This window comes from Cervus elaphus, chromosome 4 (genome assembly GCF_910594005.1).
Source record: "Cervus elaphus chromosome 4, mCerEla1.1, whole genome shotgun sequence".
In the NCBI taxonomy this organism is placed as follows: Eukaryota; Metazoa; Chordata; class Mammalia; order Artiodactyla; family Cervidae; genus Cervus; species Cervus elaphus.
Window position 1 is genome coordinate 19,753,268 of NC_057818.1, and position 27,619 is coordinate 19,780,886.

Consider the following 27,619-nt stretch of genomic DNA (forward strand, 5'->3'; position numbering starts at 1 on the left):
TGCTCCCTCCCCTTGGTCTCAAGGGCTCCATTTTCCCCCTAGCCCCCCAGCCTTTGCCAGAACCCCACCCCTCACCCAGACCAGGGGCCTGTGAGGAGTCCTCTCCATCAGCTCTGGCCTCCTGGCTCAGACCCAAAGGTGGGCCCAGCTTGGCCTAGCAGTCCAGCCAGGAGGGGCAGCCTGGGGAGAAGCAATCCAGTGGAGCCCACCCCTAGCCACCCAGCAGGTCTGTGGCGTCAATAGGTCAAGTCAGGCCCCAGTCACCAGGGAGAACAGTGAGAGTGGGCCCCACCACCCGCCCCCCAGGGTGTCCTTGGGGAGCCTGGTGCAGAATGAAAGGGAGGGAGGCAGGAAATGCCAGGCAGGGCTGGTCCCAGCTTGGAGGGGAGGCCGGGCTTCGGGCCTCTCGGAGGTAGGGGTTGGGGGCCACAGCCCAACCCTGGGAGGCATGGGCTCTAGTCGGCCTCCACCCCAGGCTGGCCCCGGCCCAATCATAGGCTTCTCTCCCGGCTCCTCCACCCTGCATGGCCTTAAAAAAAAAAAAAGGAAACAACCACCCAGGCAACTCGATATGGCCCAGAAACCTCCAGGGTCCCTGGGTTCCAGGAAGCCTGCGCAGGAGGGGGTGGAGGGCAGGGAATGCAGAGGGTCGGTGCCCAGAGAGAGGAACTTCAGAAGGGAGGGCAAGCCTGCTTGCTCCTGGGCCTCTTGGCTACGATGGGTGTCCACCGAAGGGCTGCCTGGAAACTCAGCCCTAGAGGGGCTCCTGCTCTGGGTTCAAACCCAGGCTCTGGGGAAAATGTTGGTGGGGAGGAAGATGCAGGCTCACCGGCCATGTCCTGGGCTTACGGGGCAGTTTGCGTGGAATCAGAGAGAGGTCCAGAGGACAGGGCCCTTTAAATCTTTGAGTTCCCTCGGCAAGGCCATCCATGCCAAACCACCACATCCCAGATTTCTGGGCTGGGCCAGCTGGACTCTTGGGGCCTGGGGATGGGTGGGGGACAGCAGAAGGAAGGACTCCCCACCCTGAATGCAGCAAGTAAGCACCTCCCACCCGACAGAACAGAGGGTGAGCCTGGCTGTGCAGTTCCGATGAAACCAGGAAGCAGGTACAACCCTGTCCACCAGCCAGCCACCCCGAATGTTCCCAGGGGCTGGCCCCATCCTCCCACCCAGCCTGTGCAAGCTGCTTCTCCCAGGGCTGGACTTGAAGAGTAGGCCCAGGCAGGCAGGAGTGGGGGAGGAGAGTGGGGGAGTGTGGACTTGGCCACCAGCTGGGTGTTACCAGCCTCAGAGTTCATCTCTGTTTATGGGTCTGTCTCCCAGTCCGGCTCCTGGGGGAGAGTACGGAAGGAAGGTGGCTCCCTAGTGATGAGGTCAGGCAGCCTGGCTGTGACACATGATCTCAAACCTCAGGCTGACCCACCATGCGTCCTCACCTGCAGGATGGCAAGTGTAATGGGACCAGGCTCACAGGGCTGTTGAGGGTATTCATGAAAAAACATGTATAAAGCGCTAAGCAAGCACCAAGCCTCAGTAAACATTATCCCCTCCTGCCAGACCTCTGTCCATAGAACAGAGCACACTTGGAACTCTCCTAACAAAAGTCAGACAGGGTGAAATGCACACAGAGGTCTGAGGCCAGGTCCAGCCTTACACCAAGCTCAGACCCGAACATACAGCAGGCCTTGCGCTCCCAGGGCAAGCCAGAACAATAGATATTTTGAGGCAGTGGAGACACAAAATTCAGAATAAAGCCCATTCAGTTACCCAATTCAGACCAAACTGTGGATGCGGTAGGTGCATGAAGGCAGCTATCTTCTACTGGCCGGACTGGAGGCCAGAAGGGTGGGGACAGCTCAGGCACTTGGGTGCCAGTGACGGAGCATCAGTACCTACCTCCACCTCCAGCCCTAAGTCTGTGCAGAGGACATGGGCCCTCATACTAGAGATGGGGTCTGGGGGTAAGGACCCCCGTCTGTGGGACACGGGGACCTTGGAAATGAGTAGCCTAATAACTGGACATCATCTCTGCCACATATGTGCAGTGTGAGCCAAGGCCAGGTCACGGGCTTCCCTGGATCACCCTTCCTCATCTGGCCAATCAGGAGGCACCCCTCCAAGCTCCTCCCTGGGTACTTGGAGGTGCCCCTGTGAACCTCGAGAGCCACTCTGTGCTCAGAGGTTGTGCCTACCTCCAGGGATTTCAAGTTCAGGGTCAGGGGCCTGCCAGGGAACTCCCCAGAAAGGGCCTACAGGCCACCCCACCTGCACGAGAGTAACTGCTCACTCTTTATTGTCAGTCTCACTACCCCGCCTCCAACTAAACTGCAAGCTCCCTGAAGGCAGAGACCCAGCCCTTTTCACTTGGCACTGAGCACCCAAAATTAAGATCTAGCCCAGAATCAGAAACACACACCCAGGCAATGAATGAAGTCAGAAAGTATCCATTCAGTAAGTGAATGAGTGAAACCCAGAATCAGTATATCTGATTCGTAAATCTTGTGCCTGTAATTTCTTGAACATACATCAGTAAACTCAGAATTGCACTCCCACGCCCGTAATCCTCACACATACGCCTGGGGCGCCAGGCAGGGACAAAGCTCTGCGCTGGGGTCGGGGGCCTGTGTGCAAATCCTGTGTGCAAATCCCAGCTGTGAGACATGGAGCAATTAGTTTTGCCACCGTGTGCCTCAGTTTCCTCCTCTGTGAAAGGGGGATAATCACAGTACCTACCTCACGGGGCTGCTCTGAAGTTAAAAGTGATGTGCTCAAAAGCAATCGAGGACATTTATTTAGTTATTGTATGTATTACATCCAAGGACAGGCCCTACAGCGAGCGACTGCCCTCTCCCGGCCCCGCCCCAAAGCCGCGAGCCAATCAGCGCTCCAGTCGGTACCGGTGCCCCCGCCTCCCAACCCTCCAAGGCGCACATCTGGCCAGCGGGGGCCGCAGCCCACCCACCCGTGGCACCCGGCTGTGGGCTAGACGCCGCCGCCTGCTGCCCGCTCCCCGCTCTGGGCCGGGGACTCAGGAGTCCTGGGGGCGCCAGCTGGGCCTGGCCAGCCCCAGACTCCGAGGGGCGGGCGGCGGGGGCGGCCCGCGGTGCGGAACAAGCCTCGGCCCCACCCGGGCAGCGCGAGCGAGCGCCGCAGCCCGCGCCTTCCCAGCCAGCCCCCCGCCGCGGCCGCTTTGTGGCCAAACCTGGGCCTGAGTTATTGCGCCGCAGCCATGGAGCCCTCCCGGGCGGGGGGCGGCCCGACGCGTTCCCAGGACGGCCGCCTCAAAGGGGTCCCTGGGCCGCCCCGCGGGGCGGGCAGACGAGGGCCCGGGAAGGGGCCGCGTTCCCAAGCGCCCGGCCGGCTGGCGAGGCTCGCTGGGCTGGACCCGCCCCGAGGTCCCTCCCTCATGCCCCCCTCCCCATCTGTTCTCCTGCCTCCGGCCCCCACCCCCCCACCCCCGGATCTCCTGGCCCTCCCCCACTGACCCGACCTCTTCCTCCTTCCCTACTCTCCATTTCCAATTCCCCTTCCAATTCCCGGGACCCAAATCACACCGGGCAGCTCTGCAGACACACGCCAGGAGAGTGCTTGAGGCCCCCAGATCCCACCTCCCTTCCTAGAAGTGTCTGCCCTCCCCACCCCACCGGCCTGGAGTCACAACCCTGGCTTGGAAAAGGATTGGGCCTCTGAGGCGATGGGCTGTGGGAGCCTCCTGGCCTCCTTTTCCCATCTGTCAGATAGGGATGGGAATGTGGGTACAGTGCCAGGCCCCGGGGACCCGGCCGTGACCGGGACAGGCAGAGGCTCTGCCAGGTGGTGCTTGCAGCCAGCCAGCCAGCGGGGTGCAGGACCCTCCGAGCCCTCCGTGGTGACCTGGGCAGGGTTACACTGAGATAGGACTCCGTGGTCCAGAAGCTCCTAGGGGGAGATAGGGAAGCAGAAGCCGCCTTTGCTCAGAAACAGCCCCATCAGACTGACTCACCACTCAGAGAAGCATCTCTCTGAGGTCTGACTGTGCCATAGAAACCACAGAGGGCTGGGCCAGTGGGGTGCCCTGCCAGCTGAAGAGGCCGAGGCCCAGGGAAGGACCACCCCCCGACACACATCCCTCAGCTCTTCCAAAGCACCAGCTGCAAGGCTTCCAGCCCGCCGTCCCCCTCTATCACCCTGGGCTCAAGTGTCACCTCCCAGATGGCCCTGTCTGGACAGCCTTCCTCACCACTCCCTGCCTATCCCAGGACCTGCTTTGTTTTCCAGAAATGGTTATTGACTCATGTACTTGTAGGTGGCCTCTCGCCCCACTAGAATAAACATCTGTCTGTTCGCTGTTGTGGCTTCAAGCACCTCAGAGAGTGACTGGGCCATGGTAGGTGCTCAATAAACTTGTTAGGTAAATAAATAAACGAATGAATGAGCAAACTAGTATTGATAGCAGACCTTCGAAGCCTAGAAACCCAAACTATACCCAGGTCATAAGATCCCATGACAAGCGATAAGTTTGAAAGTCAGAAACTACTAACAGGTCTGAGAGAATCCCACGTTAGTATTTTAAAACTCTGAGAAGCCCTGAAAGTGTTTAAAACGGGTAACTCTGTTTAACGCAGTGGTTGCCAAATGTGTTTGGCCACAGAAAATAGTTTTTATTCTTTTGGTGGAACATCAACAAAATCCTGGAATACATTTTGGGAAACAAGAATATAAACTCATTTCTCACACTTACAACCAGGATTTTACAGATGTCAACTGAATCTTAGCAAGGAGAAAGAACTTGCCTCTTTTTTTTTAGCAAAGTCAAGTCCAGTGCGTGGCATATAATAGGTGCTCCAAAAGTATTCCAGTGAATGGATATAAACTAAATTCAAGAGCAAAGTCTGTCATCGATATGCATTTTCTCTATATGCCTGTGCTGATGGTCTGAACCATGCAAGCAATAACAAGAATCTCTTCACCATGGAGGCTGGGGCTCACACACGCACATACATGCACATGCATACACACATGCATACATGCACACACATGTGCAGACTTACATGTGTGTGCACACACAAAAAAAGTATGCCCACAGGCACACATACACACACATGCACACCCATTCTGGAGCATATGCCAGCCTACACAGTCCCCTTCCACGTGCCTGGCCAGTGCACCCCTTTAGCAAGGCAGCTGTCCTTGGTGAGGTGAGGTGAATGAGGCATACAGAAACCTCATTCACAACCTGTTGGCACCTCCAGGGGACAGATTAAAAGCTTGGTGTTTCCCGCACATGTTCTCTGGCACTGCATTCAAAGCACACATGTACTGGTGAGAAAGAGAATAGGTAAGTTAGGCCGCTCCAGAGTGTGAGTCCAAGCGCAACCCTCCGATGGCCATTTCAGTTTTACAGAGCTCCTTCTCACACCTCTCCTGGGAGGGGAGCCCCCATTTCATAGAAAATGAAGCTGAGGCTCACATGGTGAAGAAGTGGGTGGGATAAGAAGTGGAGTCCAGGCCCGCCAGCTCAGAATCCCCCCACACTCCCCACAGCTTGGAGCTCCAGGTTGTTCCCAAGAAAGACCCTGGCCTGGGTTAGGGACATCAGCAAGATCTCCCCAGCTCATCCTTGCCCTGCCCCTGGGCACAATTCTGCCACAAGGTCACTGTATGACCCTGGACATCTGATTCGCCCTCTCTGGGAAAGTCTGACCATTCACATGACAAGGGAGTTCAGCTGATGCTTCTCTAAATCTGTTATGTCTTGTGATTAAAAAAAAAAAATAGCCTAAGGTCCCCAACTGAGTGGTGAGAAGTGAGTGTTGAGATGAGATACTGCCTGAAAAGTACACAGCCCAGTGCCTGCATACAAGCGGAGCTCACGAAACGGTAGCTGCTCTGGGTGTTGTAATTCTATCTTTCTGGGCCCAAGCAAACATTATCCCCTCTTCCAGGTCTTGCCTCATTCCTCCTGTCAAAGGAACTCCTCCAACCTCTCTTGGCCTTCAACCTGCACCTCTATCTTAGGCTGCCCTGTCGGGTCCTGTGGTTAGGGTTCTATGTCCACTCCAGACTGTGGGCTCCCTGACAGCATGGCCTCCATCTGGTTCATCTCTACAGCCTCCTTGGAGCCCAGGCTAGCATACTCACCAGGGTAAGATACTTGGGATGTGGATGGATGGATGGATGGAGGGATGGATAGATGGATAGATGGAAAGGAAAGAAAGGAAAGTGAGGGAGAAGAGGGGAGAGAAGAGGATGGAAGAATGACAGATGGAGAAGTGATGAATGACAGATGAATGGAGGAAAGATGGATGGATGATAAGATGGATAGATGATGAAAGGAAAATGGATGGATGATAGATGAGTGGATGGATGTTTGATGGAAGAAAGAAGAGACATGACTACAGGACTAGTTGATAGAAAGAAAAGCTCACACCCCCATGCTCCATATTCAGAGTGCTGTTCAGTTCCCCTTCCTAAAGTAATAAAAAATATCTTATAACGATAAGAAAAATGGTCAACTTCACTAGTAATCAGGAAAGTACAAATCAAAACAATGGGCTATTTCTTGCCTGCCAGATTGGCAAAAAGGAAAAGTGGGGAAAAGAAGGAGAAGGAGGAGAGAAAGAAGAAGAAAAAAGGGACCTATAATATGCGGGCAAGGATTAGAAGAAACATGTATTCACACACTATTACTGAAGGTACATCCTTTGTGGAGAGCAATTTAGAGGTATCCTTCAAAAGTTACAAGTGACTACTCTTTGACTTAACAAGTCTACTTCCAGGAATCTAGCCTAAGAAACACAAAGATTTATAAACAAGAATGTTACCTGCATCCTTGTGTATAACAGTGAAAACCTAAACATCCATCAATAGAGGACTATGAACCCACCCTACAGCATTCTGGCTGTTGAAGTAGAATAGTCTGCAACACTAACATGATGATGTCTCCTAGACTAATGGTTCTTAACTCTGGCTGCACACTCAAGATACCCTAGAAGCTTAAAAAAAAAAACAAAAAACAAAAAAAAACAGCTGGGGGGCCATCCTCGGAGAGTTTGGATAATTTCATCTATGGTGGGCCATAGATGTTATGTTATTTCTTCAAGTGTCTAAGATGATTCTAATGAGCAACCAAGACTGAAAACTCACTGCTTCATGAAAACAACAAATAACAGCATAGCCAACCAGTATATGATACTATCTAAGCTTAAAATTGTGTATGCATGGGTGCATATACATGTTTTCATGTAAATTTACCACAGAAGAGGTTTGGGAGGAAAGAGAACTGTGGATAACAGTGCTCATCTCTGGGGGAGAAGGGGATTAAATTGTTTTTGAAGATGTGTAAATCAGTTATTAAAGATGTGGATGTTGACAGCCCACAAGGAGGAGAACACGGACGGCTGGGGAGCAGGACAGACCTCCTGTGCCTTCACTCGTGACCGTCTCTCCTTCCCAGGGGCTGGGGACTCCTCCAGCCCATGGAGAAAGCATGAGCTTCACTGTTGTCTTTTTGGGGATCCTTGGGCAGTTATAAGGTAATGGTTACTGACTCAGGCCCTGGGCTAATCCCAGCTCTGCCCCCCTCCAGCCATGTGACTTTGAGCAAGGGACTTCTGGGCCTCAGTTGGTGCATTTGTGAAACAGAGATAAATCAGAGAACCCGTGGGGGGCCAGGTGGGAGGAGCTGAAGGCAGGGCCGGGCACAGGTGAATGTCCGGCCACGACTGTCCCTCCATATTCTCCCCAGCATCGGGCCAGCCATGCTGGTGGCTCTGATGAGCATATGTAGGGCCTGGACATTCTCCATCCACGTTGCCCCCTGGATTAGAGGAGCACCAGAGAGCCTACTCCGAGGATGCCTGGCAAAGGCCCTGGGGCCAAAAGAGCCAGGAACACCTCAGGCTGAACTGTCAGACGTGTGAAAAGATACTGACATCACAGTCAAGCCCTTGACATGTCCTCTCTTATCCGACGTTCCCTTCAATCCGCCAAAGGACCAGGGGAGCAAGGAAGGATCCAGATGCCCTGGTGGGGGATTCCCCCAGATCTGCCTCTTCAGACGTCTCACCCTGTGGACAGGTCACTTTAAAAAGTACCTTGAAAGGGGGCTTCCCTGGTGGTCCTGTGGGTAAGAATCTGCCTGCCGATGCAGAGGACACTGGTTCAGTCCCTGGTCCAGGGAGACTCCATATGTAGAAGCCAACTAGGCCCATGAACCACAACAACTGAGCCCACAAGCTCTAGAGCCTGTGTTCTGCAGCAAGAAATGCCACTGCAACAAGAAATCCACACACCACAACTAGAGAGCAGCCTATGCTCCCTGCAAGTAGAGAAAGCCCTGGCGCAACAACCGAGGCCCAGCACAGTCCAAAATTAAATAGCTTTTTTTTAATGTACTTTTTAAATATCTTGAAAAGACCTAAAAGTATCTCTCTAGTTTGTATTATTTTAAAGCCAAAGCATCTCATGCTTTCCCACTCTTATGTTCCAGGAATTAAAATCTTAAACCATCTAAGACAGATAGCTAGCCCCACTAGTTCCATTCCATTTCACAGATGGGAAAACTGAGGCCCACAGAGGGCACTGTCCCGCCCAAGATCACAGAACATGCTTCCTCCAAACTGCAACCCTCCCATGTGAGAGAAATAAGTCAATCTTAGCACAGATCTTCAGTGATGGGGGGGTCTTTCTTTTTCACGCTGTTTTATTTTACTGGCCGTTTTCCCTGTAAATATATCCTGTTTTCCTCCTTCCTTCTCCCAACCCATCCCTCACTCCTAGTGCTATTTGGGGACAAACTGTCCCTGAAAGATGCTGAAACACCCGAGGGCCACTTAGTGGAGATGGGACCGCAGAGTCCTGGCCAGCACTGAGCTGGGTCAAATATGTCCACTTTGAAGCCCCCTTAGGATTGTGGCAGGAAGAGGGAAGAGGGAGTAGTTTATTCAATTAAAAGTTCTGTTTTATTTAAAGTTAATAAGAAAATCTCATATTGCTTTTATTCTTTAAAAACAGTATTTTACAAACTAGTACAATGATTGCCACAGTAGCTACAATCTCAGGAGGAAAGCACTACATACCCCCCACCCTCGGGCTAAGGGTGAAGGGGGAGAATGGGCACAGAGCATCCCAACCCCAAGGGGTCCCAGTCCTCCAGGAGGAGCATCTCCCACCTCTTGAACAGAATAGGGGTTGGAGGAGGGGAAGGAGGCAGGAGAGACCACCAGAGATGCCAGCTGTGAGCCTAAGTCACCCATGAAGATGTTTTACAGTCGCTCAGTTGTGTCCAACTCTTTGCCACCCCATGGACAGCAGCATGCCAGGCTTCCCTGTCCTTCACCATCTCCCAGAGCTTGCTCAAACCCATGTCCATTGGATCGATGATGACATCCAACCATCTTATCCCCTGTGGCCCGCTTCTCCTCCTGCCCTCAATCTTTCCCACCATCAGGGTTTTTCTTTTCCAGTGAGATGGCTCTTCCCATCAGGCGGCCAAAGTATTGGAGCTTCAGCTTCAGCATCAGTCCTTCCAATGAGTATTCAGGGTTGATTTCCTTTAGGATTGACTGGTTTGATCTCCTTGCTATTCAAGGGACTCTCAAGAGTCTTCTCCAGCACCACAATTTGAAAGCGCCAATCAATTCTTTGGCACTCAGCCTTCTTTACATAGAGACGGTCTGTGCCATCTTCATGTGAGTTTACCCACTCACTCACTAACTCATTCTTTTAGGAATTCATCTGGTCTTTAACCAGTTAGTCATTTGTTCACAATTCACTCATTCACCTGTGTACCTGTTCATTCGTTCCCTCAATAGCTTACACAGTTACTCATTCACCTAACAAATCCTTTTAAACACAAGGACCCAGAAGCCCAAGACAAGGTCATCTACAGTCATCTGTAAGTGAGCATGGCCTCCTGGAAGCCCACCAGGCTGACTGCATCCCATGCAAAGATAGTCTCCCCCTGGGCCAGTAGACCAAGGCCAGCTTTGCTGACTCAACAGGGCTGCCTTGGGGACTGGAGCTTGGAGCTACTCCCTGCGGCCCCAAGAGACAGACCCAGGACCATCGCACCTAAATTACAGGAGGCGGGCTGCAGTTTCACAGAAAGAGAAACATGGGAAATTCAAGCTGAAAAGGCACAAGTTGTGCCGTAGAGGTGGTGAGCTCCGGTAGACTGAAATGTGTGAGTCCAGGCTGGATGGAACTCAGGATGCCACAAACACACAGGAAGGCTGAAGGAAGTGGCCTCCGAGGTTCCTCTTCAACCTGGGATTTTCAAGATTCTGAGACGTTCAAAGGCAAAAATAGTAAAGGTCTGAATCTTCCCAACATGTGTGCCAGGCCCCTGGCTGTCCCTCTCTCCCTGAGGGGACAGGCCATCTGCAGAGCTGTCCTGGGCACTAAGAATGCATGCTCTGCTCCTGGTTCCCCAGGGAACCCAGCGCTAGCTGCAGCCTCAACCCCAGGTGACCGGAGCCTGCCCCCTCTCTCCATCCCCCCACCCTGGAAGCCCTCTCTCTTCCCTTACCCCCTCCTTGGGGATTCTCTGGAGCTAGTGATTGTCTCTCCTGTCCCCAGGTTCAGACCTGCAGCCCCATGGGGCTAGGGACAAAGCAATAGCTCAAGTTCAGGAACCAGAAATATGCTGTACGTTGCTGGCAGCTATGGGGTCCTGCTGGCCCCCCTCCAGGCCAAGGGGGTACACCCAGGCCTGATGTAGCAGCCCCTACCATGCCAGCTCCCTTATCCAGCCATGCCCTGCTCCCTAACCCAGCCCAGATGGCCATCACTCTGCCTCAGGCAGGTAAAATTCAGTGCAACAGGAGTTAGGTGAACAGTATGTTTTATTTAATTAGGATCAACAGAAGAGATAAACCTCACAGCAGGATAGGGAATGACAACGCTGCAAAAAATAATTCATGCCCAGGTAACGAAAGGGCAGATTTCAATTACAGGAAAATATGGGGGAGGAAAAGGTAGCTGGCACCTCAAGGAGTACAGTATAAAGAGTCTGTAGCACCCAGACTGGCAGGCCAGAGGCAGTGGGCACTCTAGGACTGGAAACCAAAGAAGCTAAGTGGCCATTCCACAACAGCTGTCCCTCCCCTGCGCCACCGCAGATGAACCAGCCTCAAGTGTGCAGGGCTGCTAAGTCAGAGGGGCTGTCTGGGTCCTGGCAGGCAGGTGTGGGGGCCATGCGCCAACCTCACACCTGCTAGTCTCAGTCTCCAGAGAAATGGTGCCCCCAAGGAGAGAGAACGCACGTTCTCATCCTGAGAGTCATCACCAGACCCCTCAGCAGCTCCGAAGCACCCCTCTTGCCCGGCTCTCAGCCCTGATGGAGCCCTGAAGTGCGCTTTGAGCACACCAGTCTCCCCTCTCTCACTGGAGCAAGGAAAAACATCACCAGTTCTCCAGGTCACTGCATCTTCGGGGCCTCTGTTTCTCCTCTCTCCCTGGAAAATGGAGGCCTTGAACTGAGGGCCTCCTTGGAGGGTGATGGGCTAAGATCCCCCCAACCCACCACCACCACCTGGGTGTTGGCTAAAAATGAATGTTCGTGATGGCTGCACAATGATGTGAATGTACTCAAAGTCACTGAGTCTGACACTTAAAAAGGTTAAGATGGTAAATTTTACGTTATGTATGTGTGTGTGTTAGTCACTCAGTCATGTCTGACTCTTTGTGACCCCATGGACTGCGGCCTGCCAAGCCCCTCTGTCCATGGAATTCTCCAGGCAAGAATACTGGAGTGGGTTGCCATGACCTCCTCCAGGGGATCTTCCCAAGCCAGGTATCAAACCCGGGTCTCCGGCACTGCAGGCAGATTCTTTCCCCAACCCCACGGCTGCCCCACAGGCAACCCCCTGTAGCCCACCAGGCTTCCTGGTCCATGGAATTTTCCAGGCAAGAATACTGGAGTGGGTTGCCATTTCCTCCTCCAGGGGATCTTCCCGACCCAGGAAGCGAAACTACACCTCTTGTGTCTCCTACATTGACAGAAGGATTCTTTACCAACTGTAAAGCTGGTTAAAATTACAGATTCCCGCTTTCAGAGCCTAGAGATGCTCGCCTAGGTGGTCTGGGGTAGGGACTAACAACTTTTCATTTTCTTCCCTTAAAAAAAAATTGAGGTAAGATGCCTGGTGAACCCAGAATCCTCTAACCTATAGGAATCCACTGTCTTCCTACATGCAGGCTCCCTCACCTTTTCCAGCATAAAGCCTTGAATTATCTCAATAAACATCTCTTGCACAATGAGCATTCAAACTAATGGATTCTCCCAAGTTTCACAGCTCCAGGAAATAAGTTTATTTACATGCTCTCCCTCCAAAACCAGAGCTCCCGGCACCTCAGACAGCACAATTGGTACAGACTGATGCTCTCACCCCCCAACTCTGGCCTCAGCTGACGTCAGCCCCAACACCCCCGTTAGCTACGAGAGGGAAATTACGGGTAAATTAGTGAGCCCATCTACAGAGCCCCATTTTATATCCCAATTCAGAAGATGACATGAACATCTGCTTTCACTTCAAGACATTAATTTTCAATTATTGGAGAAAAACAAAATTAGTCCTGACAAATTGCTGGCGAACACAGTCTCTTGTCTGGCGGTTCATAATCACAACTTTGGGGGCCCACAATTAAGAGTCCTCGGCCGGAGTTTCCCGGCATCCCTGTCATCTGGAGTCAGTGGCGAGTCCGGTCCACTCTCAGGTAGCTGCCTCGTCGGCGGCCAAGTTCAGAGAGCCGGTTTGCTCTTCCTGAAGAAGGCAGGGGTGGAAGTAGGGGGAGTGTAAATAAAAACCTCCACCCTGACCACTTTTAGCTTTGGACATGTCAAGCCTACCTCCCTTTCAGCAGCAGAATTTCACACGGGGATGAAAATCACTCCTGAGTTCAAGGGTACCCAGTAAAGGCACCTTGGAGAGCCTTATAATTCGCATTTGCCATCTGCAATGGGAGAAGGGTGGGTTACAAGGTTCTCTTACGAGATAAAGATGTCATCCAAGATTCTAAGTCCCAAACTCACCAGCCCTGGCCTGTGAGATCGGAATGTTTATTATATATCTTCTGCAGCAAAAAACTATTTGCTGGGGGGCGGGAGGGGTGCTCCCAAAAGCCCAGGAACTTGGTTCAACCTGGGTCAGGAGAGAAAAAAAAAAAACAATTTGCCAAACTTAAGGACCCCAAAGGCTTTCTCCATGGCCCAGTGGTAAAGAATCCACCTGCCATGCAGGAGACTCAGGTTTGATCCCTGGATCAGGAAGATGCCCTGGAGAAGGAAATGGCAACCCACTCCAGTATTCTTGCCTGGGAAGTCCCAAGGACAGAGGAGCCTGGCAGGCTACAGTTCATGGGGTCACAGAGTTGGACATGAACTTAGAGAAATGAGTACCCACCCACACACAGCACAAGGACCCTAAATCCAGAGCAACCCACTTGACAAGAGATTATCAATACCATAATCTCATTTGATGGGCTTTTTATGTAACTTGGCTGCTGTAGTCACTACATCAATAAGAAGCCACTGAAATGTGAATGAGCAGAAGAATTCAGAGATAATGATGTGGCAATCTTAGAATTTGACTTGTCACAACTGAAACCAGAGTGTGTTTGCCTAGCTAATGCGTTCTGACTCTTGAGGGGCAGAGGGGGTGGTCACCGGAGGGAAGCAGGTCAAAAAGAAAGAGAAAAAGAAAACAAAACAATGACAACAACCACACAGGAAAATTATATCTTTAAGAAGAGAATGAAAAGACATTGCTACTTCCAAAGTCAACTCTGTAACTGAGCTCCGACATTGTGTAATTGACTTTGCAAGCAGAACAACAGCAACGTAACAAAGAAAATGTCAGTGTTTTCACAGCACTAATCTATAATGCTGGGAGGCCCTCCCGCTGTCAGCCAGGGCTGACAATACAATAGCTTTCAAAGGGATATTACCATCATGCTTTTATTCCTGACATCAATCAAGACAAAGAGAATCCTTTTCACAAGACATTAAAAATCAAACCTTTGTACAAGAAGATAGGTAAGACAGCATTCTCCTTAAAGACAGCCACACGGAGCAATCAGCTAATTGGCGCTCCTTGAAAGAGATAAAGTATTTTTATTTACTGAGTGTACAACCCCAATCGTTGGCTGCCACTGATCCCTGCAGGTAAGCGATGAATCAAAAGTTTCCATCAGCATTTCCCTCACTCCCCCACCCCACCTCTCCCAGTCAGGGGGAGCTGACAGTACCAAAAACTTCAAGCGGAATATAACCAATCCAGACTTAATTAGTCCATTTTGGGTATAAAACTACTCTGATTACCGATTAACATGCTTATACACAAAATGCCCTTTCAAACTGACAGGAATTTGCAGAAATTGTCAGATTCACCAATCAAGGTGTATCAAGGCTTTCCCCAGCTACTCACGGTAACAGGGAGACCGCTAACAGCTTTCAAGGTATTCTGTTGTAATTACCTGGACCCAGAGATAAGAAGGGAACCCCGATATCTACTGCAAACATTTTCAAGATGTGAAGATAATATTCTTCACAAATACCAGTGTACCGCATAAAAGGTCCAGGAAAGGTAAGTCCATCTTAACTTCGGACAAAGAGTTAACTAAACCCACACATCCACCTCAGTTTAAACAAAGGAAAAAAATAGATAGGGCCATGAGGACAGAGAGTCCTCCTCAAGATAGTTTTAGATGCCTGCAAAAAGAAGTTAGCAACACTTACAGAAACCTGCAGGTCCAGGAGCAGGGAGTTAAGAGGTGTTAACGTTTGCAAGGGTTCATTATCTACCCCCTCTCCAAGCCACTGAAGTCACATAGCCACCATGCCAAGGAGTCCAAGATACCACGTCCCATATCTCTTCAGGGCTTGACAGAGACACTGCGGTCTAGGGGACACCAGGCCCCTAGGAAGGGGAGAGAGAACTCACTCCGTTTCGGGCAAGAGGTCCCTCTGGAACTCGGAGCCAAGGTGTTGTGTGACTTTTCCCTCTGGTACCTAACCGACCATCTGCCAAAAATATGCAAGTGAGTCCAGTCACTCAGAGACAGAAATGTTACTCTATACGTGTCTGCAGCAGAAGAGCGTGTGTTTGCTTTTCAGACAGAACGGGACACCGTTGTTGGTTTTTAAACACTGTCTGAACAACAGATGCTCTTCATTTTACTGCAAAATGGGCTGAAATGTCAAAAGAAGAGGGAACTGGCCCCAACACTGCCTTGAAGAATCCATCCTCCTACCACCATCACCTAAATCAGCCTTTTTTCCGAGAGCCAGGCAGCCGCCTGCAGCAGTGGCGGGTTTCTTTGGTTTACACATCCAAATGAACAGTTAAGAGAAATCAATGCATCTAATTGCCAGACTATTAAATCCTACATCAGGGGAAGAATTCCACAGCCACCAGCTTAAGAGTTGGCTACCGATATAGCAATTATTGCAACTTTCTATTAGACTGAACCAGACCTGCAGCTTTAGTCTCCAGCTAGGAATGCTATATCAGACGCTGCACTCTAGTTTGCTCCTCACTTGGTTTGCCTCCTCCTCCTCTGTTACCAGGCTGTAGCAGGCCACCACAGTGCCCAGCTGGTTTTACCCAGTTTCTTCACAACTGCAAAGTCACCAGCATCTTGTACCTTTCATGCGATGCACACTCGGCATGTTATGGTTCAACATTTAGCAGGGCCCTCCTGTCCAAGACACATAGTTAAACTGTATTGCTTATTAAGTTTTTGCATGAAAGAAGTGGAAGAATCTAAATGGCAATTACTACACATAAAGGATGTTTTCTACACTGAGACAGGTCCCTCCAAAGCTGGAAGTTAGTGATCTCACTGAGGAAGGGGGAATTAAATATTAGGATTAAATGTTAGCTGCCCCAATCCACATAGATAGCTAAAGAACTTATGAAGCATTTGTTTTGCCCTTCCTACAAGATCATGTACATTTAGCCAAACAAATCTCGACAATTTACACTTGTATGTGGTCTCAGCTGAATCAAGAAACCTGTAACCTCAGAATGCCTCTATTTATTACATCTCAATTATTTCCATGGAAACACGAGAAGTGTTGAACTACACTGTTCCCAAGTCCTTAGACCACCGAATTTATAAGATGGACTTTGGAGGAGCTACGGGCTGGCAGGAGCAGAAGATAGACAAGGGGAGGGGAGCACAGAGAAGTCACTGGGGGTAGTTTTAGGATGTCGGGGCTGGGGGTGCGTGGACACAACCTAAGTGCTAATTAATATTAAGAACTGTAATTAAGAGGCAGTTGCTCAATGGAGAAAAATAAACAGCATTACCAGTTATTCAAAAGTTTTAAGCCGGAGCCTGGGAAAAAAAGATGTGTTAATTTTCCATATAAATGGAGAGGCTGTTCTGTGGATCTGAAGAGGCAGTGTGGGTACAGGGAGACAGGTTAACAAACCACCTGATATCATCAGCCGAAATAACATCAGTGAGATGCGATGGGAACAGCCCCGGAGAATGAGGCCAAAATTATCAAAGGGAACAAATCATCTCGCAACAGCCACACCACACCACCGGGAAACAGAAAAGGAGAGAATGGTGTCGGAGGGGGAAATCGGTCAGAAAATGTGACTTTTGTAACATTCATAGGTTTTTTGGTGTGTGTGGGTTTTTTTTTTAAATCACAAGGTTTTTGAAAACCAATGAGGCTATTCCCCCCACTGCCCTACTGTCCGACCCCCTTCCCTATTGGTTGGGTGTGCTCCCTGGGTTTTCCAAAGAAGGACAAACATCCCGAGGGGGACAAGTGACCCCACTCCAGAAGGGGGGCTGTGTCGGCGAGTGGGAAGTGAAACCCCCCCACCAAGGCCTGTTTGATTTTCAAAGCAGCAATGCCGTGCTTTCAAATCATACTTTCTGAGCATCCATTAGAAACTGTTATATTTCTGTCTTTCCTTCCTGCTATGGGCTTTCACATTTCCGGGATCAATTACAAACTATACCGTCAAGCGACTTTCACAGCAGAACACGCGGGCTGGGGAAGTCCACAATGCCTCTACTTTAACCCTGACACACAGCGATGGAGGCAAAATAAAATCAAATACAATTTAAAAGGCACCACTGTTCCTTAAGAAGCATCTTTAAGGGTGAAGACCTTGTCATTTTAAACACTTGGTATGGAGCTGTCCACACTCAAGCATACACTTTTGAATATTGCTTTGGGGGGTAGGAGGGAGGCAGTTCTTGAAAAGCAATAAATCCTGTGCTGTAACTCTTATCTATTCAAATTATCTTCTCTTAATTCCTCCCTGGATAAGTGGCTGTATCTCCACCCCGTTCATCCCAGTAAACTCAATAAATGGCAAAATGGTGACAGGCACGAGTTGGAGCTGCTTGTGGAAAATGCAAAGAACTGAGGGAAGAAACAGGATCTCAGACTCCAGCGCTGTGTGGTTGATACTTACAACGCTTCTCAAAATGCCTACCCTGGCCTTGTTCCCACTTTGCTGTCTTCCCCACCACCAACTGGGTCTTCCCAGGTGGCTCAGTGGTCAAGAATCTGCCTGCCAAGCAGGAGACGCAGGTTCGATCCCTGGGTCGGGAAGATTCCCTGGAGAAGGAAATGGCAACCCGCTCCAGTATTCTTGCCTGGAAAAACCCATAGACAGAGGAGCCTAGCGGGCTACAGTCCATGGGGTTGCAAAAGAGTAGGACATGACTTAGTGACTTAACAACAAAACAGCAATCAGCTTGAATTCTCTGCTATACACCTTCATATATATATATATATCGAAAGAAACATTCATTACAAATCATGTCCAAGCTCATTTCATGAACATTTGCAGTCTGATTCTTGAGTCTTTCTCAGAGATACACAGAGTGGTTTTAGAATTAGGTTCCAGCAACTCTGAAACACCCACCCATCTGTTCCCAGCAAATTGCTCTACCTTTGCCTTCTGAAATAAGGAGGTATGGAGGCTTGGGTTCAGGTTAGAGGTGGTTAAGTTCTGCATCTTCCTCTGTGAAAAATCTGCTTCAATACACAGATTTAATTCAAAATCAACTGCCCAGGTTAGATAGAAACCCCTTTTCCAATGAGACTCCAATTGTACATTTTCTTCTGGGCCACCTTAAGTGGCTCTTGAAGGAGTGAGCAGTGAGCCAGGGAAAGAGAAAAGAAATCAAATGTTATTTCAGGCCGAGAACCCTTCTATTCAGCACAAGGACAAGCATCTACCGTCTTCCTGTCCTGCTCTTGAGGTCTCTCTCTTCTGGTTTCAACCAGAACACCCTGTAGACCCTCCGGTTCTGTGGAACAGGTCTGGCTATCCAGGACTAGGATGCCTGCCAGGGTGAGGGGAACAAAACCAACTTCTCTCAAGGAAAGAGGAAAAGAGCGCAGCCGGATTGCTGAGTTCAGACTGAGTTGGCCTGCCTCTCAGATGACAAGGAGAATCTCTGTTGAGCCGAGTGCCCGAGATCTCCTGGGACTTTGGAAGGAGAGCAATGGCGGGTGTCCCACGACCCTCCTTGCCAGATTCACTCCCAGCCATTCCAGCCTGGAGCAAGGCTGGCAGGAAGGGAGACGAGGCCCCTGCGCCTTCCCGCGCAGGCCTCCAGGAAATGAACTTTTCAGAGCAGAGCTGGGCTCGGGCCAGAGGTCATCAAGGGAGTTGGGAGAGGACAAGGGCCTCGGGACTTTTGGCTCCAGAGATGTAGCCGCTCTCATCCTGTCCTTCCTCTATCATCTCCCAGCGCGGGCGGGAGGCCGGGCACCCACCCGGGGGGACTGGAATCGGGACAAAGCAGCAGGCGAGGCCTGGAGAGGCCAGCGGGTGGGGAAAGAAGGGCAGGGGAGGAGCTCAGTTGCCCTCCCGCGTCATCTCCCCGGGGGCCTCTGCTCCCCAGGGGGCCCACTCGGGCCGCAGGCGCTCGGTAGAAATACAAAGCAAGGAAGGACACGAAGAGGTGTGTGGTGTGTGGGTGTGTGGGTGTGTGTGTCCTCAAAAGTGTGCATTCCGGGGATCCGATTCGAGAAGCCGGCCTAGGTGTCGAGAGTGTAGGTGCCCAGGGTCGCGTCCCGGGAGCTCTCGGCGGAGGGGCGCGCGCGGCAGCCGCTGCGCTCCCCTGGGGACCCGCGTCCCGCCGGCGCTGCGCAGACAATGAACTCCTGGCGGAGGCTCCCGGCCCGGTCGGCCTCGGTGGAGGAGGCAGGAAGTGTGGGGGCCCGGGCCGGGAGGGCGGCCTGGGCAGGGGGCAGGGAGGGGGCGCCCGGCGGCCAGGGCGGGGACCCGCGGCGCGCGCCAGCAACGCCCGACGACCACGGCGTCCCGGGGCGACAAGGCGTGGACGGAGGAGAGGCGGCAAGGCCCCGGGCCCAGCGAGAGCGGCCTCGGAGCTACCGGCCTCCTGGGCGCCGGTCCTCACCGCCTCTTCCTTCCTCCCGCCGCCCGCCCGCCGCCGCCGCCGCCGCCGCCGCCGAGATTCGCAATCCCCGCCAAGTCGGGCCCGCACCCCTTGATTGGCCACGCGGGCCCGGGGCCCGCACGGAGGGAGCAGCGAGGGCCCCTCGGCTGCGCCCCCAGGCCCGGGTCCCCCGCGGGCGGCGGCGCCGGGCCCGGAGAGGGTCCGGGCGGCTAGGGTGTCCGCGCTGTGCCCCCTCCGCCGCCTCCGCCTCCCGCTCGCGGCTTCCTCCTCCCCCTCCTCTTCCTCCTCCTCCGCCTCCGCCTCCTCTGCCGCCTCCTCCTCCTCTCCGCTCGCTCGCTTGGGTCCCCGGCCGCCCGCCCGCTCGCCGGTCCCTCCTCCCTCGCTCCCTCCCTCCTCGCTCGCTCGCGCCTCCGCCGGGCCCCGCTCGCTCACCTTTCACCGAGCGCGGCTTCGCCTGCTTCCGCCTGGACATGTCCGGGGCTCCCGGCGCTCCGTCGCCCTCCGCGGCCGGCTCCCCCCGCCGCCCCCTGCCGCTCCGGGCTGCCCTTCTCCCCCTTCTCCTCCTCCTGCCTCTCGGAAACTTTTTTTTTTTGCAGCCGGGTCGGCAGCTGTGGGGAGCGGATCGCAGGTCCGGGGCGGCCTCCCTGGGGGGGGCGGCCCGGGCCGGCCGAGGCCGCTCCGGGGCGGGGGGAGGCCCGGGGGGCGCGCCGGGGCCCTGCCTGTTGCAATGCGGCAGCCGGGGGCTCTCGGTCCCAGCGGCGGTCCCAGCGGCGCGGGGAGTCCGGAGGCCACTCGGCCGAGCCGAGTTATGCAAAAAAAAAAAAAAAAAGCCGCCCCCCTCCTCCTCCCCACCCCCCGCCGGCCCCCGGCCCCTGCGGCCCCCTCCCTCCCTCCCCCACCCCACCGCCACCCTCACCCTCCTCCTCCTTCTCCTCCTCCTCCCCTTGCCGGATTTTTGTGCAAAGTTTGCAGGCGTCCGGCTACGCAGCCCGGTGCGGAGCTCACAATGAACCCATCTGAGGAGGGGGGACGGGGCTGGAGTCGAGGGGGTCTCTGGAGGGGAGGAGACCGAGAGGCGGTCGAGAGCGCGGAAGCTCAGTACCCCTCGGAAAAAGAAAAAAAAAAAAACCTTCAAATTATCCCCTGCCGCCCAAAAAAATAATAATAAATATTAATGGTTTTAAAATGCCCAAACGCCGGGTTTGGAGATTGTGATGGATGAGGACGGGGATCCCTCAACTCAGCCTACTTGGGGGGCTCGAAACGGCCGCAGCCGCTCGGAAGCCGCAGCTCGGGGCCCCTGGCTCACGCCCCCTTCTCTGGCTCTCGGCTCGGTCCGGCGCCGGCCCCCCGGAGGAGGAAGGGGCGCGCGGGGGCGCTCAGGCGGCGGCAGGCAGGCGCGCCCGTGCCCCGGGCATCGCTCAGCCCGTGCGCCGGGCCGCCGCTGCCTGCCCTCGGGCTGCGGTGCTCAGCGCGAGGCGCGCAGCCGATCCCCAGGCCGGTGCCAATTCGCCGGCCCCGCTAGCTGCCTCCATGGACCAGGGGCTCGGAGAGGCGGGAGGCGGCGGCGGAGGAGGAGGACGAGCAGGCGGCGGCCGGGCTCCCGTCCTCCCGGGCAGCGGCGGCGGCGGCTGCGCCCCGGCTCCTCCGCGCTCCAGCCGGCGCCGGCCCGCCCGCCAGCCTCCCTTGCGCTCCTGTCTTCTTTGTGGTCGCTGGCTCTCCTCCTCCCGATCCGGCTGCTGGGGCTGCACTGCAGAGACACATAATAAAGCCAGGCTTGGCTGGAAATGTAGCCGGGTCCCAGCAGGAGGATGTGAGGAGCGGAGTCCCGGCGGGGGAGCGCTCTGATCCCGTGGGGCGCCCCGCACTGCTCCGGCTCGGATCAGACGGAGAGAGGGCCAACAGCACCGAGCGATGGACAGCGCTGGAAATACAGCTCCGGCCGCCCGCAAAACCCGGACCGCGGCGGTGGCGGCGGCAGGCACGGCGCGGGCACGGGCACCGCACCGGCACGCGGGGCCCCAACTCCGGCGCTGGCGGCCCCGGGGAAGGGAGGAGGGAACAGATACAGGGCCCACGCGTGCTGTCAAGCTAGCCAAGATACCTTTGCATCACAAACTGCAAAAAGTGAAGAAACTGGGGGGTGGGGGGAGCACACTGGGGTGAATTGCCCTGGCACTGCCAGCTCTGCAAATTGTACCCCACGTATATGCATTATCCGTGAACCTGGTTTTTCCTTGTCGGATTCTGCCCATCAATCGGTGTTTGAAGACCATTCCTGCCCCATATCCAGAAACTGTTACTCTACTGGGCTAAATCTTTTCCACCCCAACACCTGAATCTGTAGAGTTCCCGCGTCTGGTTGCACGCTTCTTCGCTAATACTGTAAAGAAATCACCTTAGCCCCAACCATTGCAGTAGCACTTCCTCCTCCCGAGATTAATAGACCCGCTTCTACTTGACATAAAGTTTTGCCCCAGCCACCAGGGGGCGCCTCGGGTCCTAACAGCTCTTGAACAGGTCGAGACTTGGGTCTTGGAGCCTCCAGGGGAAGGGCTCAGATTTAGGAAGTCTTCTTCAGGCGGCTCCCCTAAACCGTTTCTAGTCTCCTCCGTCCCCCACAAGCTGCAGGAGGCCAGGTTCAGGGTGGGTCAAACGACCCGACATCTCCCGCCCGCCCACCCCGCCCTTCCTTGGGCGAGTGGCGCCACCTTGGGCCGGCGAGCCCCAGAGCTGGGAGAGCGGAGCGAGTGCGCGGCGCGGCGCTGAGGGTTATCAATCTCGCGGATCGATAAGTTGCCACTTGGAGAGGGGAGGGCTGTGTCCCCTCGGAGACGAGTTACCCAGGGCAACCTTTCACGGAAGAACCTGCTGCCCGCCGAAAGCCGCGCTGGGGCCGGCCGGGCAACGGCGCCTTCCCTAAACAGGGCGCCTGCGCCCCGCAGTTTCCCAGCCCGCCCGCCAGCCGGGCCCGCGCCCCCCTCGGCGAGCTTCGAAGTCCCGCTCAGCCCCGCTCGCCTCTCTGGGCCTCCGGGTCCCGACCCCGTGCTGGGCTGATAGCAGAGGTAGATGCCACCCCCGCCTCCCCAGCGGCTGGGGGGCTGGCTGGGATGGGCCTTGAGGCAGGATCCGGGGAGAAAACCAAGCTAGCGCGCTCAAGGCCGTCTCCGAGGTAGAGTCGGGCGACCAGCGAAACGCGACGCCTCCGAGGCATACACCCTGCCACCAGGAGACCGATAGCGAGTGTCCCGAGAGGGGCTAGGGCCAGGACAGAGCCGTCCCCTGACTGGGACTCAGGCTCTGAGAGCTGCCCCCGCCCTCCATGAGGGCTGCCGCCCCCGCCCCGGGTCCCTGCGTCCCCAGCTCCTGCGTCCTAGAGTGTCCAGCATCTCTGGGCCTTCCCAGAGGGGAACGGGAGCCGCCGCCCGCAGCTCAGGGACGGCCGGGGTGAAAAGGAGAAGGGGTGCCACGGGCCACAGCGAGGGCAGAGGCCGCGAGGCGCCTGGGAAGGAGCCAGGAAGGAGGGGCCGAAGCAGCAGCTCCCCACCCCCGCCGGCGCCTGGGATCGCGGCCCGCGGAGAGAGGCTGACAGGCGGCAGATGGCACACGCTGGGGGAGGGGGGCGATTGGCCGCGGCTCCGGGGTGCCCCCGCCGCGGGCTGCCTCTCCTAGGGGGAGGGGGCGGAGAACAGCCCCCGGCTCGCCCTCCCGGGCTCTCTGGGGGGCTGGAGACTGCGGATCGTGCCCAGCCGGGAGCCGGGAGAGAGGGAGCGGGGTGGGCCAAAGGAGCGCGTGGTGGGGAAGGGGCTGCTGGAGGAAAGGAGGGGTCACCGGGCAGCGAGGACTGGCTGGAGACCCGCGGCGCTGCCCTTTTTCCACCCTGGGGAACTGCGGAAGGCCCAGAGGGCAGAGGCAGGGGTAACAGGATGGGGGGCAGGCGATAGTCTATCCACGAGGGCACTAATGCATAAGGGCGGCAGGTCCTGGAGATCTGCACAAAGTTTTTTGATCACCGTCCCCAGCGTCGCCGTCGCGCACGTTCGCGTCCCGAGGCCCACCCCCCGCCCCAAGACCTGGCTGCCTTCTCCCAGCTCAGTGGCAGTCAGGGTGCCAAGGGAGCCCCACCTCGTCCCTGCCTCACCCGGCCCGCTTTCTGAGCAGCTTGTTTCATTTTTAAGTCCTTCCAGAAATAATGATATTTTAAGGAAAATTCCAGAGCAGCAGAACTCCGGGAGCTCCTACTGAAAGGGTCTCAAGGGGCACAGGGCTGAGGGCAGGGCTAGCTGCCTGCCGCCTGGGCTCCGCTCCTCACCAGCCTTGGAGACCTGAGAGCAGAAAAAGGTCATTTTCAGAGGACGTTTTGTACCCCACCTGCCTAACTTCCTACAGGGGATCCAGGAGTCTGGGCCCCTCCTACCATGAGAAAGTCCCCCTATGGCTGCTTCTTCCTTATCTGCCAAGGGGACAGCTGTTTCTGCCTGATCCAAAGAAGAGGCTGGGAAAAACCCTTTGTAAACTAAGGAGCCGCCATCATAAATGCAAGAGAAAAGACAAGTTAACCTTTTTGAAAACAGGTAAGACCTTGCTCGGAGCTTCCCTGATAGCTCAGCTGGTAAAGCTGAGACCCCAGCTTGTAGGGGTCCCAGTGTAGGAGACCCCAGCTTGATTCCTGGGTCAGGAAGATCCCCTGGAGAAGGGACAGGCTACCCACTCCAGTATTCTTGGCTCTGGTGGCTCAGGCGGTAAAGAATCCGCCTGCAATGTGGGAGACCTGGGTTCTTTCTGGGTTGGGAAGATCCCCTGGAGGAGGGCATGGCAACCCACTCCAGTATCCTTGCCTGGAGAATTCCCATGGACAGAGGAGCCTGGTGGGCTACAGTCCATGGGGTCGCAATGAGTCAGACACAACTGAGTGACTAAGCATAGCACAGCACGGCACAAGACCTTACTCGAGACATAAATGGGCAACTTCGCCAGAGGACAGGGCGCCTCTCACCCAAGGTGCTACCCTTTCCCCTCCAATTCGGCTCGCTTCTAATGATGTATCCTCAGACACACAGCAAATGAGGTTCCTCCTTGAGTTCAGAAAGAAGCAAGCATACTCCAGAACAGTCTGGTGAATGCAGGAGGGGCTGTGGGTGACAGAAAACAAGGTAAGACAATAAAGTAAAATGAGATAGGGTTCGTTTTGACCTCTACACTAGTATCCTTGAGAAGTCTCCAGAGTTGTTCTAGAGGTACTTCGCAATGAGTGACCAGATGACTGAATTCTCCCACTACACACACACACACATGCATACACTTAGATTAAATGACACCTGAATATATACAATTTGGAATTTGTGATCTTTGTTTTCTTTTGTTTGCTAGCTTGTTTGTTTGTTTGTTTTTGGCTGCTCTGGGTCTTCCTTGGGGCGCACAGGCCATGGACTTTCTTTTGTTGCAGCGCACAGTCTCTCTAAAGCATGGGCTTAGTAGTTGCAGTACTCCAACTAGGTTGCCCTGCAGCATGTGGACTCTTAATTCCCGACCAGGGATCCAACCCATGTTCCCTGCATTGCAAGGCAGATTCTTAACCACTGGACCACAGGGAAGTCCCTGTTTACCATTTTAATAACTTGAGAGTCACACTCTCCACTGGAAAAATTTGCATCAGCCTGTAAGAAACAGTTATTTTGGAGAGGGAAGATGAACCCCTAGTTCCCCCCAGGAAATAAGTTCATTCCTTTGTTGTTGGTTTATTCAACCATCATTTATTCATTGCATGCCTACTGTGTGCCCAAACTGAGGATAAGACAGTGAACAAGAAGGACCACAGTCTCTCCCTGCTGGGTCTTGCTCTCTGATGCAGAGGCTGACTTTTTAATAAATGGCCACATAAATAATTATTTAATTACCGTTTTGAACAATCCTGAGAATGAAAAATATAGTGCAAATGAGGCCAAAAATCAGAGGGTCCCAGTGGTGGTCTGGCCAAGAGCCTGGAGGAGGAGGAAGAAGTCAGGGGAAAGGACAGAGAACGGAGCTCCTGGTGGGGGGGACAGTGCACGTAAAAGGGCCAGACGTGGAAAGGAACTGGGTGATTCCAAGGGAAAGTTGTCACAGTTCAGAGCTAAGGGCCCAAAGAGACAGGGGTTGCCAGGCTTGGAACCGATCTCATCCATCTTCTAGTCCAGTCTCTCTCATTACCTCCAGGGAGACCTCAAGAAGGGACTCTGTTCCTCCATTTTCTCATCTGCAAAATGGGAATATAGAGAACGTGAATCTCATGGGGTTGTCCCAAAGATCTCTTGTTAGTTAAGTGTTGCTGGTCTGGCCCACATGACCAAGGGAAGATCACGAGGCTTCCTTCCTTTCCCTTCCTGTCTCTCCCCTTTACCAATCCTCAAGTTCAAAAATATTTCTAGGGAGAGACACCAATCACACAATTACAAATTCCCTCCTTGCACCGGCAAGCACCTCCTTCCCTGGGCTGCTGCTTTCTAGAAGTTTTCGTTAGGTCTATGGAGAAGGCTCTGTGTTCCAGAGGACTTGATTGTTCCTTTTTCTCTTTTACATTTTTGTTTCATGGTAATGACCCACTACTTGTGGAACCAGGTTTTCCTGGGCACTCCTATCCTGAGGGTACCCAGGAAGCAATGACTATGCCCCGTGGTTGAATCTATCAGGAGACAGCCTGTCGCCTTGACTATGAACTGGCCTCCACCCACCAGTCAGGTGTTCCTGCCTCCACAACTGGCTTTGCAACACTGAGGAGTCCTTTCACATGGCTTGGTCTGGAAGCTTCTGAGACTGCAGAACAGAGTAAGTCAAAATGGAAAGAGTCCCTTTCTCTGCTCTTGGTTCTCAGCCTGGTGTTTTGGGGAGGGAAATCCCTACAGATGCTCCTGAAATTCCCCAAGGGTCCCCAGTGTCCCCCGCCCATGACCACAATTCAAAGTGGCCAGCAGCAGGCCCAGACAGCTGTGTCCCCGGAGCTGAGGGAGTAGAGGGCCAAAAACAATAAGTCGGGTGTGGGAACCTCCTTGTCTTCTCCAGTTTCTGTTCAGCTGGGAAAGCCATTTCTATTTTATCATTATTATTATAATTATTTAATTCTTCAAGCGTCAGCAGTCTTTGCAGAGAACACCCACAAGGCGACAAAGAAACCAACTTGACATGAGGGTCCCCGTGGACTCACACGCTGGGAAAGCTTGACATTCCTGACCCGGCCCTGAGACCTCCACCCAGACGACCTCTGACTGCCCCAGGATGCGGCACACGCAAACCTGCAGTCACTCTCAAAATGCTTCTTTTCCAATGGTTTTGTGATTCACTTTGATTAAAAAAAAAAAAATCCGGTGTATCATGAATATGATACATGTCCAGCTTTCTAAACTTGAATGGGAGTGGTTATATCAGGCAGGGGCACATTTCAGAACTAGTCACAAGGCCTTTAGCCACAAGGCCTTTAGCTCCATCAGCCACCAGTGTTTTACTAATTAGCAACAAGACGTTCAGAAAAGTGTTAGATATGGGCTTTCATTGGTGGAATTCAAGGCATTCAAGGTACAGTTGAGCACAGTGTTCTAGAGATGCCCCCCACCTTGCCCGCACTGGAAGAATGAATCTGGTGAGGCTGGGGTAATCTGTCCCCTTAGGGGAAACCCCTTCCCTCCCCTCACCCCCAGGCTTCATCCTTTCAGGGTCCTAGGTCTCACCATCAGAAATAAGGTCTCACTGCAGGGTACCCAGCAGAGGATATAGCATCCTGCCTGGCAGTGAGATGGGGCTTGTTTGGAGCGTTACCTCTCACATCAGAAGTGGTTATAGGACCCGTTTTGTCTTGGGGTGATCCTGCTTTCACAACTTTGGGTGCGAGGCAGAATTTGGCCAGAGACTTGTGTTCACCATCACCTGGTGGAGACAGGCAAGAAGAGCAAACGCTGGGACTTCCCTGGTGGCTCAGTGGTAAAGAATCCACCTGCCAATGTGGGAGATACAGGTTTGATCCCTGGTCTGGGAAGATTCCCGCATGCCGTGGAGCAACTAAGCCCGTGTGCCACTGCTATTGAACCTGTGCTCTGGAGCCTGGGATCCACAGCTTCTGAAGCCCGAGAGCCTGTGCTCTGCAACAAGAGAAGCCACCACAATGAGAGGCCTGAGCACCACAACTAGAGAGCAGCTCCCCTCACCGCCGCTTGCCGCAACCGAAGAAAAGACCGTGCTGCAACAAGGAGCCAGCACA

General features: G+C 53.8%; 1 protein-coding gene and 2 long non-coding RNA genes across 3 annotated transcripts in view; 1 reads left to right on the forward strand and 2 right to left on the reverse strand.

Annotated features, from left to right (window-relative positions):
* ZNF423 (zinc finger protein 423) overlaps window positions 1-20,600 on the reverse strand; it is a 343,660-nt gene extending 323,060 nt beyond the window's left edge. The window contains exon 1 of the mRNA XM_043898405.1: window positions 19,825-20,600. Within this exon, the coding sequence (XP_043754340.1) occupies window positions 19,825-19,864 (40 nt within the window). The 5' untranslated portion in view covers window positions 19,865-20,600. The remainder of the gene's footprint in view (window positions 1-19,824) is intronic.
* A 3,275-nt stretch (window positions 20,601-23,875) lies between these two features.
* On the forward strand, window positions 23,876-26,624 carry LOC122690587. Its single transcript, XR_006340054.1, has 3 exons — window positions 23,876-23,966; window positions 26,106-26,196; window positions 26,497-26,624. It is a non-coding gene; the product is annotated as an uncharacterized LOC122690587 (long non-coding RNA).
* Window positions 25,353-27,619, reverse strand: part of LOC122690579 — a 111,541-nt gene continuing 109,274 nt past the window's right edge. Inside the window, exon 3 of the long non-coding RNA XR_006340053.1 lies at window positions 25,353-25,627. This is a non-coding gene — a long non-coding RNA (uncharacterized LOC122690579). The remainder of the gene's footprint in view (window positions 25,628-27,619) is intronic.